Consider the following 15,875-nt stretch of genomic DNA (forward strand, 5'->3'; position numbering starts at 1 on the left):
CGATCTGAATTGCAGAACATAACACGCAAAACACTAAAATTCCTCAAATCCAATGCAATAGAAAACCATTTTGAAACAGTCATCTTAGACACTGGTTTTTAGTGTTGCAGGTGTGTGTGTTTGAGGGGCGATGTGTTAGCTGTGGTGAAGTTGTTGGTGAGCTTTTCCAGGTTTTGTTGGTTGCTGTACAGTTATTTAATGTCCTGAATTTGTACGAAGTCCAGTCCTCATACTTCAGCAGCCAGTAAAGTTAATAAAGTTACTAAAGTTAGTAAAGTTAACAATTCTGACCTTCCCTTTTGCTCCACCTGCCCCTCTCTGCTTTTTCAACAGCATAAAACCTATCACATTTCTACCTCTCTTCAGTCCTGAAGAGGAGTCATATTGGACTCGAAATGTTAACTCTGTCACTCTCTCCACAGATGCTGCCAGACCTGCTGGGTTTTTCCAACAGTTTGTTTTTATTTGAGTTTATAAGCGAGCTTGACTCACCAAGGACAGGGCTGTTTGTGTTTGTGGCCACACAAGGTATTGCTGCTTCAAACTGTTACGTTCAAATGCGCACCTCAGGCATATTAGGCAGAACTTTCCCTGAATTGCACTAAGTGTGGCGGCATGCGTGAAAAATGATATTTTTCCCACCAGCCACAAGGGCAGGTTTTTGTGTCATATTGTCCGCTTCCCAACTCTAGTTATGCAGCCACAAGAAGCACACCATACCACAGGCGGGGAGCCTCTGAATTGCCCACCACACTGTTACCTCACCATTTCCTCACTCCAGGTTCCATGTCTAAACTGCAGCCGCGCACACAATTCTCAATGCTTGCGGCCCAGGACTGCTCCAGTGAAGACATGGCCCCAAAAGTCAAGAAGAGTTCAGTGACCCGTCACTGGAATGCCTTTTGCAGGCCCGCCATGATGTCCTCTACCCCCACTCTGGCCACAGGAGGTCCAGCAATCTCACCACTCCAGCATGGGAGGCAGTAGTGGAGCTAAGCACTGCCAACGCTGCACAGAAACGGTCGGCCATCCAGTGCAGAAAGAGGATGAATGATCTCATCCACGTCGCCAGGGTAAGTCAACCATCTCATCAATATAAACTCTCACACTCAAGGCCATCACACATTCACTTGCATCTCATTCACTGCCAGCTCAAGGGACATCACCAGGCACACACACACACACACACACACACACACACACACCACCCCCCCCCGCCCCCCCACCTCACATCTCCATCTGGCCTCATCTCCTCTGGAGACTGCCTCCTCAACCCTCACCATCTTGAGGCCACTTGCACAGATCAACATGTGCCCCCACACACACCCTGGGATACCCCACCTTCGCCAGTACAGCCCTCACCCTGTAGCCTCTCCCCTAGTCTGAGGCAATTTCTCCCCCTTCCCCAAGCAATCCCTAGCCCTGCAGCCGTTGAAAAGCCACCCCCGCCTTATGGCTGGTCTGGTAGTTCGAGACTTGCCTGTGAGCCCCCCTAATAGTGATGTGGCGCTGCCTGCGAAGCCTGGCACCAATAACCGCGAATGCTGCCCGAGGCAAGGTAGGCAAACAAACCTCAGAAGTCCTGAGCGAAGTGCAGGTCACCAGGTGCATGTCACTTATGTACCGTTGTGAAACGCGTCGACGTGCAAACACGCAGCGTGCCCACATGATCCAGGTTGGGGGGATGATTCTGGTGAGCAGGGCTTAAAATGATTCTAATGTATTGAAATTAGCTTCTCGACGGGTGGCGACAGGAAACGCAGCCCGCCATTGGCAGGTGGAGCGGCCAATCACAAATTGGTTTTACGACGACACAAAAACAATTTTTCTGAACGCCTTTGACATTTTCCGCTCCCGCTTGCTATGATGCCCGCCTCAAACGGGAATGGAAAATTCCAGAGAAACAGTTTTTAAAAAAAATCTCATTCACAGAACAGGCACGTCAATGACAAGGCCGGCATTTACTGACTGCCTCCAGTTGCTCAAGAAGGTGGCGATGGCCTTTTTGTTGAACTGCTGCAGTCCGTGTGGTAAAGGCGCTGACAAGAAGGCTGGTAGGGAGTGACAGTGCGGGAGTGGTGACATTCTTCCAAGTCAGGATGGTGTGAGACTTTGAGGAGAAGGTGCCCTCATGCACCTGCTGCCCTTAACCTTCTGGGGTTTGGCGGTGCTATTAGGTTAGATGCAGTTACTCGGACTGGAGTGGTTACTCTGACCCTGACGGGAGTGTAACAGAGGGAGACATGTGGCAATTGGTGCTCAGCACATAAAGCAGCACAAGGAGCGAGTTATCCAGCCCCAATATGGCCAGTGCTCCTGGTAGCTCACTTACCGTATTTAAATCCTCTATGCGTGTTTTCACACCAGCAGCCATTTCTCGGCGCTCACTGGCAGATTCAGGACATGGGTACATGGTGGCACGGAACCTGAGACAAAACAGAGAGAAATTTACCACCTTTTTAAAAAAATTCAATTGTGTTGCTGGCAAGGCCAGCATTTATTGCCTATCCCTAGCTGCACTTGAAAAGGTGGTTGTGGTCCTTCTTTAATCACTGTGGGTAGTGGTTTGATGCAACTAAGTGGCTTCCTAGGCCACTTCAGAGGTCAGTTAGGAATCAACCATGTTGGTGTAGCCTGGAGTACCAAATAGGCTAGAACAGGTAATGGTGTCAGGTTTCCTTCCCTAACACATATTAGCAAACTAGTTGGAGTTTTTAATGACAAGCCAACAGCTTCATGGTCACTTTAAATGATCTCAACTTTTTATTCCCAGAATTTAACTAACTGATTTCAGTCAAAACATCATGGTGGGATTTGAATGCCTGCTCTCCAGATTTTTAATTCAAGTCTCTGAATTATTTGTTCAGTAACATAACCAGTGCAGTACCTCTGTTCGAATATATATTTTTCAACCAACCCAATTTAACACAAGATCACATTTCAAGCTATAGGAACTCTTATTACAGCAACAGTTTCACACTTGGTGTTGGCCATTGTATTGTTCATGTATTGCAATCTTTTCAGGGTCCCTGAGAAACAAACAGGCTCTGGAAGGCCCCATTTGTCCTCTCAGATAGACATAAAAGATTCCATGGCACTACTTTGAAGAGGAGGTAAGTAAATTCCCTGTGTCCTATCCAACATCCCACAATTAAAATCACCCAAACAGATTATTTGGCTATTAGATTGCTGTTTGTGGAATCTTGCTGTGCAGAGTTTGGCTGTCATAATTCCTATATTACTTCAAAAATACTGCATTGACAGCAAAGCATTTCAGGATCAATCTGAGGTTGTGAAAGGTGCTATATTAATGCAAATATTACTTTTTTCCCTTTATCGTAGCCTTTATCAGAACAAGCACAATGTGAAAGTAAAGGAAAATTCATACCAGGAACAAGATTAAAAGAAATAGAAATACTGGACTTAATAGGAAACGGTACAGACATGGTTAAATACAGAAACACTGGGAGTGCCACTAAAACAAACACAAACACTGAAAGCGGCAGTAAATAAATAGCTGGAATGATATATTACAAACCCACAAATAGAGTCAGGCTAAAAATAAATTGTGAGCTGCAGTTGCAAAATAAACACTGAAAGCAGATAGTTAAAGGAAAGAGCAAGGCTACACTTAAAAAGTAGAAACTCTATGCGCAAGACAAAGGAAATATTGGGAGCCGGGCTGAATAAAAGCCCACCAAAGACAGAAAGGGCATTTAGTATGAACAAGACAAACAGATTTGTATTGGTAGAACACTTATGACCTCAGGGCATATATTGACTGTGCTTTATCACCAATTAAGTACTTTTTCGAGGTGTAGTCACAGTTGTAGGAAGCATAGCTGCCACTCTTCACAAGCTCAGAACCCATAAGAAAATATTGGCTAGGACACTGGGGAGTCCATCTAAAAGGGAAGAGGGAACCTTGGTTTCATGCCTGATTTGAAAGACCACACCTCTGACAATGTAGCACTCCCTCAGTACAGCACTGAAGTGGCTGCCCAGACTTCGCACTCAAGACCCTGGAGTGGGGCTTAAACACACGACCTTCTGACTCAGAGGTGACAACTGACAAAGTGAGAGCATCCTTGTTATAGAGGAACCTTGGTCTCTTTCCACTTGGAAACGTGTAACCCCTAATCTAAAAATATATACAAAATATTCATACTAATAAACATTGTAATCAGTCCTGCAGCAAGAATGCATTTAACTTAAAGTAAACTGATATTAAAAGGTTTGTGCAGCTGCACTGCAGTTTTGTAAACTAACCAATCAACAAAAATCAGCCAAGTTTCATATTCCAGGAATCAATGGGACTTTTAAACCAAGCTAGCAACTGAAATGAACTTGGGATGTGGAAATGATCGAATTGAGTGTTCCATAGATTTGCAGAAATAGACAAGATAAAGATGTTTTGGGAGTTGTGTCATCATCATGGGTGTGATCTTTGTAAAGACGAATTGTATGTTTAGGCGCAGGCCTTGGTGACTTACAAGGGAACCACAGGCAGACTCAATCATCTTCACAGATACAAACATGCTTTCCTGAGTGATGGTTGGGATGAGCAAGGTTTGAAATTAAGGAGGATTAAAGGGAACATTGTTAATGAGCACTGTTTTAAGTTAAAGAAAGCAGTGTACTGATGTTTGTATGTTATCCCTGGTACAATAAATAGTTGAGTGGCAGGACAGGTGATTGGACAGAATATAAAGAACAGCAGAAAAGATTAATCAGGAGAAAGAAGAAGTTAAGAGTATGGGAGGAAGCTAGCTAGAAATGTGAAAATGGATATCAAGAGTTTCTACAGGAACTTAAAAGAGTAAGTAAAGTGAGTGTTGGTCCTCTAGAGTGACAGTGGGGAGTTAATAGTAGATAATAAGGAAATGGTGGAAGAAATGAACAAATATTTTGCTTCTGTGTTCACTATAGAGGATACAAAAAACTTTCCACTAATAGCTGCAAATCAGGAGGTGAACAGGAGAAAGGAACTTGGTGAAATTGAAATCACTAGAGAAATGGTACTGAGCAAACTGATGGAGCTGCTGGCTGGCAAGTCTCCAGGTCCCGATGGACTACATCCTAGGGTCTTAAAAGAGGTGGCTAATGAGGTAGTCGATGTGTTGGTGTTAATTTTCCAAAATTTGCTAGATTCTGGAAAGATTCCATCAGATCATAAAGTAGCAAATCTAACCCCTCTATTCAAGAAGGGAGGGAGGCAAAAAAACAGGAAGCTATAGGCCAGTTAGCTTGATGTCTGTTGTGGAGAAGTTATTAGAATCGATCATTAAGGAGGTTATAGCTGGGCACTTAGAAGAGCTCAAGGAAATTGGAAAGAGTCAGCATGGTTTTGTGAAAGGAAAATCATGTTTAACCAATTTATTGGAGTTTTTTGAAGGAGTAACATGCGCAGTGGATAAAGAGGAGCCTGTAGATGTACTGTACTTGGATTTCCAGAAGGCATTTGATAAGGTGTTTTAATAATAAAGATTATTATAGAAAATAAAAGCACATGGTGTAGGGGTAACATACTAGCATGGATAGAAGATTGGCTGGCTGGCAGAAAGCAGAGAGTATGCATAAATGGGTATTTTTCTGATTGGCAGGATGTAACGAGTAGAGTCCCACAGGGGTGTGTACTGGGGCCTCAACTTCTTACGATTTACATAAATGACTTAGAATAGGGGAACGAATACATGGTAGCTAAATTTGCAGATGACAAATACAGGTAGGAAAGTATGTTGTGAAGAGGACATGAGGATGTTTCAGATGGATATAGATAGGTTGAGTGAGTGGGCAAGGATCTGGCAAATGGAGCTTAATGTGGGAAATTGTGAAGTTGTTCACTTTGGAAGGAAGAACAAAAAAGGAGAGTATTACTTAAATGGAGAATGACTGCATAATTCTGAGGTGCAGAGGGATCGAGGTGTTCTGGTACATGAGTCACAGCAAGTAATTAAGTAGGCTAATGGATGCTAATCTTTTCTTACGAGAGGGATTGAACATGAGAGGAAGGATGTTATGCTTCAGTTATACAGGGTATTGGTGTGACACACCTCGAATGCTGTGTGCAGTTTTGGTCTCCTTATTTAAGGAAGGATGTAAAAGAAGAAAGGTGTCAGGCAGGTAGTCAGGAAATCCCCAGGGTGCATCTCGCTCGAGAACAGTTTTTCTGTGTTGGAAAATGATGAGAGTGACGGTTCCTCTGGGGAGTGCAGCCACACTCATGGCACTGAGTGGCTCAGCTGCACGGGTGAGGGGGCAGGGAGGAAAAAGGGAAGAGTCATAGTGGTAGGAGACTCGATAGGGAACACACAGGTGCTTCTGTGGCCATAGAAGTGACTCCAGGATGGTATTTTGCTCCCTGGTGCCAGGTTCAAGGATGTCATTGAATGGCTGTAGGGAATTCTTAAAGTGGAGGGCAAACAGACAGATCGTGGTACATATTGGTACCAATGACATAGGTAGAAAGAGGGAAGAGATCCTACAAGCAGAATTTAGGAAGCAGATCAAAAAACAGGACCTCAAAGGTAATAATCTCTGGATTACTTACGGTGCCACGCGCTGGTGAGTATAGAAATAGGAGGTTAGTCCAGATGAGTGTGTGGCCAGAGAGATGGTGCAGGAGGAACGGCTTTAGTTTTCTGGGACATTGGGACCGTTTCTGGGGACAGTGGGACCTGTACAAGGCGGACGGGTTGCTCAAGAACCGGAATGGGACCAACATCCTTGCAAGGAGGTTTGCTAGTGCTGTCGTGGAGGGCTTAAACTAACTTGGCAGGGGGATGGGATCCTGAGAGGAGGTTCAGCAGGGAAAGATGCACAGCCAAAATTAGAAGAGAGAGCAAGTGAGTCTGGAAGGCATAGAAATTATAGGCCAGTTAAGGCACAAGGGAGTTTGGCAAGGTTGGATGGTATTTATTTTAATGCAAGGAGTCTGACAAATAAGGCAGATGAGTTGAGGGCACAAATTAACACATGGAAGTATGATGTCATTGCTGTCACAGAGACATGGTTGAGGTGGGGGGGGGAAGGATTGGCAGCTCAATATTCCAGGATATAGGGTCTTCAGGCGAGACAGGAAAGGAGGTAAAAGAGGGGGTATCGCAATATTGATCAAAGAATCAATTACAGCAGTAAGGAGGGATGACATCTTAGAAGGTTCCTCAAATGAAGTCTTACGGGTAGAACTTAAAAACAAAAAAGGAGCAATCACATTGCTGGGAGTGTACTATAGGCCCCCAAACATTCAGGGAGAAATAGAAGAGCAGATGTGTAGGAAAATTTCAGAGAAATGTAAAAATAATAGGTAGTAATAGTAGGGGGATTTCAACTTCCCCAACATTAACTGGGTTAGTCATAGGTTTAGAGGGAGCTGAATTCATAAAATGCATCCAGGAGAGCTTTTTAAGCCAGTACATAGAAGGTCCTACAAGAGAGGGGGCGGCCCTGGTCTTAATTTTAGGGAATGAAGCCGGACAAGTGGTAGAGGTATCAATGGGGGAGCATTTTGCAGATAATGATCATAAATCAAGGTTGTCATGGAAAAGGACAAGGATGAGCCAGAAATCAGAGTTCTAAATTGGGGGAAGGCCAATTTTAATAAGATCAGATATAATTTGGCCAGAGTGGACTGGGAGCAGCTACTTTTAGGTAAATCTGCGTCAGAGCAGTGGGACTCATTCAAGAAAGAAATAGGGAGAGTACAGGGCCGATATATTCCAGTAAAGACAAAGGGTGGGACCAACAAATCCAGGAACGCTGGATGTTGAGGGATATACAGGATTGGATAAAGAGAAAGAGGAAGGCTTATGGCAGATATCGAGGGCTCAAAACAGTGGAAGCCCTAGAGGAGTATAGAATGTATAGGATGGGGGGGGAAAACTTAAAAAAGGAAATTAGGAGAGTAAAAAGGGAGCATGAAAAAACATTGGATTTTCCTTTATTTTAACCTGCCAATGTTATTTTGCAAGTACATTAAGAGTAAGAGGATAACTAGGGAAAGAGTAGGGTCCATTAAGGACCATAGCGGTAATGTGTGTGTGGAGCTGGAAGACTTAGGTAGGGTTCTAAATGAATACTTTGTGTCGATGTTCACAAGTGAGAGAGACAACATGGGTATGGAAATCAGGCAGAAGGACTGTGATATAATTAAAGAAATTAGCATAGAAAGGGAGGAGGTTCTAAGTGGTCCGGCAGGCTTAAAAGTAGATAAATCTCCAGGCCTGGATGAAATGTATCCCAGGATGTTGAGTGAGGCAAGGGAGGAGATAGCAGGGGTGCTGGCAATAATTTTCAATACTTCTCTGGCCACAGGAGAGGTGCCAGAGGACAACCAATGTGGTACCGTTATTCAAGAAGGGAGGAAGGGATAAACCAGGGAACTACAGGCCAGTCAGTCTAACCTCAGTGGTGAGGAAACTATTGGAAGCAATTCTGGAGGGACAGAATTAATCTACATTTGGAGAGGCAGGGATTAATCAAGGACAGTCAGCATGGTTTTTGTTACGGAGAGGTCGTGTCTGACCAATTTGATTGAATTTTCCGAAGAGGTGACCAGGTGTGTAGATGAGGGCAATGCATTTGACGTAGTCTACTTGGACTTCAGCAAGGTTTTGATAAGGTCCCACATGGGAGACTGATAACAAAGGTAAGAGCCCATGGGATCCAAGGCAATTTGGATCCAGGATTGGCTGAGTGGCAGGAAGCAGAGGGTGATGGTCAAGGGGTGTTTTGTATTTGGATGCCTGTGTCCAATGGGGTTCCACAGGGATCGGTGTTGGGTCCCTTGCTGTATGTGGTATATATAAACGATTTAGACTTGAATGCAGTAAGTTCGCGGATGGCATGAAAATTGGCAGGGTGGTAAATAGTGAGGAGGATAGCCTTAGATTACAGGAGGATATAGACGGGCTGGTCAGATGGGCTGATCAGTGGCAAATGGAATTTAATCCATGGAATTAAGTGTGAGGTGATGCACTTGGGCAGGACAAACAAGGCACGGGAATGCACGATGAATGGTAGGACCCTGGGAAGTACCGAGGATCAGAGGGACCTTGGTGTGCATGTCCACTGGTCCAATAAGGTAGTGGGACAGATAGATAAGGTGGTTAGGAAGGCATATGGGATACTTGCCTTTCTGAGCCGAGGCGTAGAATATAAAAGCAGGGAGGTTATGCTGGAACTGTTTAAAACACTGGTTAGGCCACAGCTAGAGTATTGCGTGCAGTTCTGGAATCCGCATTATAGGAAGGATGTGATTGCACTAGAGAGAGTGCAGAGGAGATTTACCAGGATGTTGCCTGGGCTGGAGAGTTTTAGGTATGAGGAGAGATTGGATAGACTGAGGTTATCTTCTCTGGAGCAGAGGAGATTGAGGGGGGACATGATTGAGGTATATAAAATTATGAGGGGCATAGATAGGGTAGACAAGAAGGAACTTTTCCCCTTGGTGGAGGGATCAATAGCCAGGGGCATAGATTTAAGGTAAGGGATGGGAGGTTTAGAGGGTATGAGGAAGAATTTTTTTCACCCAGAGGGTGGTGGGAATCTGGAACTCACTGCCTGAAAGGGTGGTAGAGGCAGAAACCCTCATAACATCTAAGAAGCATTTGGATGTGCACTTGCGATGCCATGGCATACAAGGCTATGGGCCTAGTGCTGGAAAATGGGATTAGAATAGTTAGGTACTTGTTTGACCAGTTCAGACTCGATGAGCCGAAGGGCCTTTTTCTGTGCTGTAGACCTCTATGATTCTATGACTGTATGACTCTAAATGCATTGGAGGTGGTTCAAAGGTTGTTTACTAGATTGATACCTGGAATGAGTGGGTTGTCTTATGAGGAAAGGTTGGACCGACTGGGCTTGTTTCCACTGGAGTTTAGAAGAGTGAGGGGTGATTTGATTGAAGTATACAAGATCCTGAACGGCCTTGACAAGGTGGACGTTGAAAGGATGTTTCCTCTTGTGGGCGAGTACGGAACTAGAGGACACTGTTTTAAAATTAGAGGTTGCCCTTTTGGGACAGAGATGAGGAGAATTTTTTTTCTGAGGGTTTTGCGACTTTGGAACTCTCTGCCTCAGAAGGTGGTGGAGGTGGGGTTATTGAATATTTTTAAGGCAGAGGTAGAATGATTCCCTTGCCTAACAGAAATCTAAGGTTATCGGGGTTAGATGAGAACGTGGAAGTCAAAACACAAGATGATCAGCCATGATCTTATTGAATGGCGGAGCAGGCTCAAGGGCTGAATGGTCTACTCCTGTTTCTATTTCTTATGTTATGAAAGAATACAGAGTTGTGAGCTTTAACAGGTTCAGGACAGACTCTGGAATTAGTGTATAAGAGGGGAGATAAGGGTTTATCTACCTACAAAGTTTCAACAGCAAAAACGTTTGCATTTCTCACACCTGGGAGCCATGTGCAATGAAGCATAAAGCTGTCAATGAGGCAAAATTGAACTGGTTCCATTTCTAGTTTTGTCTCACCAAGAGGTGGAGGTGCATCTCAGAAGCAATTGAATTGGTCTGTAGCAACCAGTCATCTGCCTCTGCCTCTTTGGCAAGTGATAGCTTAGCATGTGATAGCTGGAAACTTCACACCAAAAAGTGCTCACCGGTATCTCTATAAACAATATTAAAACTTGCCTCCACACTGTTCTGAAATGGGGCCACATAATTTTTTTCATCGCCACTCAATGAATGGCTTCTAGGAAATATTGGTCATACATTGTCCTTAATCTTTTGGAAATGGAAGAGGGTGGCCAAGTGTTTGGTTTAGGGCTGTCACATAACATTAGCTGGCACTCCATTATTTTCTATCTGACATATAATATTGCATCTATGGAACTACATAGTTGTGCAGTACCTTTTGGAAACTTGTGACCACTCATTTTTCTTAATATCTAAAAGACAGGCAAACTCAAGCAGGGACTCACATTCTCAGGTTGCCACTGCTCATTTTACTTCTACACTAAGGTGATGAACACTATTGGGTTGCACTGGTGCCAACGGGTTGGGGCACCACATTTTGAGCCACCTCCGACGAACATGCTCGAGTACCAGGAAGGTCTGGACCTTTCAATTCCTCGAGAATTAACCTCCTTCCTATTTCTGGAGTGAACTGACCACGAGTTTACTGAGTTGGTGGTTTCCATGATAAATCACTGGAAGTACGAGGCATTGCATTCATGACCAGCAGCTCATTGGATTGCCAGATTGTTGAGTGTGTTGGTGAATGGTGTTAACATTTCAGATTGTTAACCAGCAAAGATATATGGGTAGTAACATTTCATTCAATCTGGCAGTCTTTGCTCTCTTCTGCAGTGCAGCAACTAGAATTGAGCTCCGTGAGCAGGTGACAAAGCCATGATACAGCTTCAGCATGATTTCTGGTCAGTGACACATTTACCAGCAACTCCAATTCTTTTGACCCAATTTCAAGGAAAGAAAACATTTGAAAATCAGAAGGCCCATTTATGAGCCTTGGCACTTTACCTTAGGCTTCTCAACTTAAAAAATGAGAGGCCTGGAAAGTGCTGGCACATCATTATACCCACTACATTGAAGTGATCATCTCACCCATCACAAATCTTCTTCACTTTGTGTCTCAGCTGTTCCCCTTGAAAGAAGATGATGAACACATTCTTCTGTACCTCCACGAGCTGGAAAACATCATAATCTGTCAAATAGACAGCAAGGTAGTCTAGAATTTATGCAGCACTTTATCATGTTTCTCAGCAACATCTCCAGGTGTTTCACATGCAATTATTTGAAGTGCAGTCATTGTTTGTGTTGGTTTTCAAGGTGTCAGGAAGGTTTAATGTTATTGGAATTTATTGGAAAATAGTACTAACACTGTCTATATGTATGTGTGTCTGTATGAATGAGTGAGTGAGAGAGTCTTAATTGGATTAAAGACAGCTGGTCTGAAGGCTTTGATGGGTTAGGAGATAAACTAGATTTGAAATGTTAAGTAGGTAAGCATGGGGGAAGTTTAGAATGTAAGGTATAAAAGGACATTTGCATTTTTAAATAAACCAGACCAGATTGTTCTCAAAGGAGGGGTGAAATGTGTCACCTAGCCAGTTGAAGATCAGAAACTGTTTATTTTTCCCAAAGATTACTGGTAAAATTGGTACCATTATTTTTTATATGATTAGGGAGCTAAAGTCCAAAGACAGTGAAACAATGGGAATGTTTAATATGTACAAAGGAGAGAAGGCTGTGTGTAAGGGTAGGCATTTTAATACCTAACCAGTGTGAAACGCCTTCAGCATCTAAGCCTGAAGCTACTGTCTACAACGAACTGAAGTTAAGGAAACGCACTTTCAATTGGATTGTTCAGGGTATCATGTTTTCTTTGCCTGGGTCTTTTAAAATCTGTGTGTTTTAATGGAGGTGTAACTGGGAATGAGATTAATTAGGGGATTTAGAAGTTATTATAGTGGTAATTTGTAGACATGTATGTGCTTAAAGTCATTTCTCTGATTAATAAATGTTTAATTTTGTAAAAACCTATAAGGCTCAGTGGTCTTATTACTACTGAATTCAAAGTCTGCATCTTGAAACATACAAATTGAAAAAAAGTAGTTGCGGCAGTTGTCTCAAGTTTCCCTCTGGGATTTAAACAACTCAGCACTTACCATTGGCTGTGTCTCAAGAAAGGTAGCCAAGGTCTTAATAGCATCATGATGAATAATCAGTTATTTTTTTAGTTTGGTGGAGTTGGTGAAGGGAAGGCCATTGTCTAGGGAACTGAGGTACTCCCTATTCTTCAATTAAAGCCATGTGATCTTCAGAATTTGAAGGCAAGTTCCCCCTGCAATGGAGCACGCCTTCATTACTGCACAGAGGTGTCAGCTGTGGCTCAGTTCATAGCACCCTCGCCTTTGAATCAGAGGGTTGTGGGTTCATGTCCCACTCCCGGAAACCAAGAACTGTGATTGTACTCAAAAGAGTTGCAATCTGTGACTGTTGATAACTCAAAAGAGTTTCATTACTGCACTGAAGTGTCAGCCTGGATTGGGTGCTTACTGCCTGGAGCTGGTCTTGAACACTCAGATAGGAGTGTGCTACCAACTGAGTGGAGCAGACATAAAGGGGACAGCTTCACTGCACTCATTTTATCTTAAGTCTACTTCACGCCAGACTAACGGCAATACAGCTGTAGAAAGATAAAAATCCTTCATGTAAAAAACTTGAGAAAGAACATTGCATGTCAGTCAACATCTGAAACAGCAAAGACCGGTTGATGTTTCAAAGACCTTTCCTCTTTCCCAGGACGTCCCCGCACTTTTGACCGGTATCTTCTGCTTCTTCCTCCCCTGTTTGTTTTTGTCACTTCCATTTAAGGAATCTCCTCCTGGTCAATCTTAAAACACTCTACCTAAAACATTAACTCAGTATTTAGGTTAAAGACTCTGGCTTAGAAATTGGGTCGCACTTGAACCAGGGCCCAACCCCAGTGCTGCCAATGCTTAATGAGTCCAGTGGCAGGACCATGACAAAAAAATCCTTTTGTTGCAGAGCCAACCATAGCCCCAGGCTTGATGGTCCTGAAGGGACAATAAGATCTACAAGGGCCTCAGGGGAGTCTGATGGTTAGGGGTAGGGTGGCTGGTGAGACAATTGGCAGCAGTACATGATTTAACATGTAGCCGAAAAACACTCTCGCATTTCCAGAGTAATCCCACAATAAGGGAGGAAGCGAATTTGTGTGCAGCAAGATCCCAAAGCAGCAAGGAGACAATGAGCAGATAAGTTAGCGATATTGATCCAGGGGTAAATAGTGGTAAGGATATTGCAAGTTATTGTTAAATAGTGTTGAGGAAACAAATACACAATGAAGGAAGGAGCAAATTTTCTGATGATGAATCTGCAACCAGATAGTTAACTTTTCTGCTGTGTTTTCTCTCTTTTCAGATTTCTAACTTCCGGTTCTTTCATTTGACCTTGACATTAGAATTATTCAGAAATTACCATTCTTGAGTTAATTTGAGAATTCCTTACAGTGTTTGGATCTTCCAAGGGAACTTCCATCTCAGACTGCTTCATGTAGACATTTCCTCTGCAAGCTCTCCAGAGTAAGCGTTCAAAGGCAGCCATTCTCTCTCTCCGAATCACACCAGCTATAAACCTGAAACAATCAATCAGTCACCAGAAAATGATCTATGAGGGCCTTGGGGAGTCTTTAAACTATTGAGTGGGACCGTACTTTTAGATATGCACAATATGTTAACTGTGTTCCTGCTCAGTTATTCAAGTTCAAGGATTATGGTAGGACATGGGGCAGGACTTTTGCCCCGATATGGTCAGGAACCGAGGTGAGCAGGTCTGTAATTTTTTTTCTTTATTCTTTCATGCGATGCGGATGTCACTGGCCATCCCTAATTGCCCTTGAACTGACCTTGCTAGATCATTTCAGAGGGCAGTTAAGGGTCAACCACATTGCTGTGGGTCTGGAATCACGTGTAGGCCAGAACAGATAAGGATGGCAGATTTCCTTCCTAAAGGATATTAATGAACAAGATGGGTTTTTAAATAACAATCAATGATCATTTCACCATTACTGAGACTAGCTTTACATTCCAGGTTTATTAATTGAATTCAAATTCCACCAGCTGCCATGCTGGGACTGAAACCCATGTCCCTAGAGCATGAGCCCGGACCTCTGGATTACTAGTCCAGCGACTTTACCAAGACACCACCAGCTCCCCTTAATATTGTGTCACCGGCCGGCATATCTGTTTGTCAGCACCATCCCGCCCCTGGGCCATTTTGCCATCGACCAGATCAGGTATGGAACGGCTGCCCACCCTAAAGCAGTGGATAGCTTAAGAAAATTTAAATGCCAAATGAAATTATTTATCAGAGGTTGACTGGAATTTCCCAAGTGCCCTGTGGGACCCCCAGGGTATTGGGAGCAAGGCAGCTGCCTGGTGGCAGACTAAGGGGCCAGCGCTCCAGGATGCCTTTGAGAACAGCCCCGCCCACTTGGCTAGAGCTCAGGCCACAGGTTTCCCCTAACAATGGAGGTCTGGTGGCCATTGTTTATTACAATGTTTTTAAAGTTACTGAGAGGGCAAGAGGCACCCTCCCTCTCCCTTACCTGCAATAGTAGGCTCTGGCTCATTCTTCCTGCTGGCCCTCCAGTTTCAGAGCCCACCCATCATCGTTAACTGGACGGTGAACATGGCATCTGGTCACTCATTAGCCAATTCAGGGGAAATCATTGCTGGGTAACTGAATGTGACCCCAACATTAGGGTCCATAAGGTATGTTCTGGGGACCGGGGTGTCAGGAGGGGGGAGAAAGAGATGGACCAGGGGAGGGGTGGGAAAGAAGGACCGACAGACAGACAGACAGAGGGGGGGCAAAGACAGACAGAGGGGGGGCAAAGACAGACAGAGGGGGGGGCAAAGACAGACAGAGGGGGGGCAAAGACAGACAGAGGGGGGGCAAAGACAGACAGAGGGGGGGCAAAGACAGACAGAGGGGGGGCAAAGACAGACAGAGGGGGGGCAAAGACAGACAGAGGGGGGGCAAAGACAGACAGAGGGGGGGCAAAGACAGACAGAGGGGGGGCAAAGACAGACAGAGGGGGGGCAAAGACAGACAGAGGGGGGGCAAAGACAGACAGAGGGGGGGCAAAGACAGACAGAGGGGGGGCAAAGACAGACAGAGGGGGGGCAAAGACAGACAGAGGGGGGGCAAAGACAGACAGAGGGGGGGCAAAGACAGACAGAGGGGGGGCAAAGACAGACAGAGGGGGGGCAAAGACAGACAGAGGGGGGGCAAAGACAGACAGACAGACAGACAGACAGACAGACAGACAGACAGACAGACAGACAGAGGGGGGGCAAAGACAGACAGACAGACAG

At 44.4% G+C, this 15,875-nt stretch overlaps 1 protein-coding gene across 1 annotated transcript in view; it reads right to left on the bottom strand.

The window, feature by feature from the left end:
- The window catches only part of LOC144696784 (V-type proton ATPase 116 kDa subunit a 4-like), a 116,122-nt gene that overhangs the window by 42,875 nt on the left and 57,372 nt on the right, over positions 1–15,875 (bottom strand). The window contains exons 7-9 of the mRNA XM_078568514.1: positions 14,005–14,131; positions 11,575–11,657; positions 2,333–2,426 (exon numbers count right to left, since the gene is read on the bottom strand). Of these exons, the coding sequence (XP_078424640.1) occupies positions 2,333–2,426; positions 11,575–11,657; positions 14,005–14,131 (304 nt within the window). The remainder of the gene's footprint in view (positions 1–2,332; positions 2,427–11,574; positions 11,658–14,004; positions 14,132–15,875) is intronic.

This window comes from Cetorhinus maximus, chromosome 22, assembly GCF_964194155.1.
Source record: "Cetorhinus maximus chromosome 22, sCetMax3.hap1.1, whole genome shotgun sequence".
NCBI lineage: Eukaryota > Metazoa > Chordata > Chondrichthyes > Lamniformes > Cetorhinidae > Cetorhinus > Cetorhinus maximus.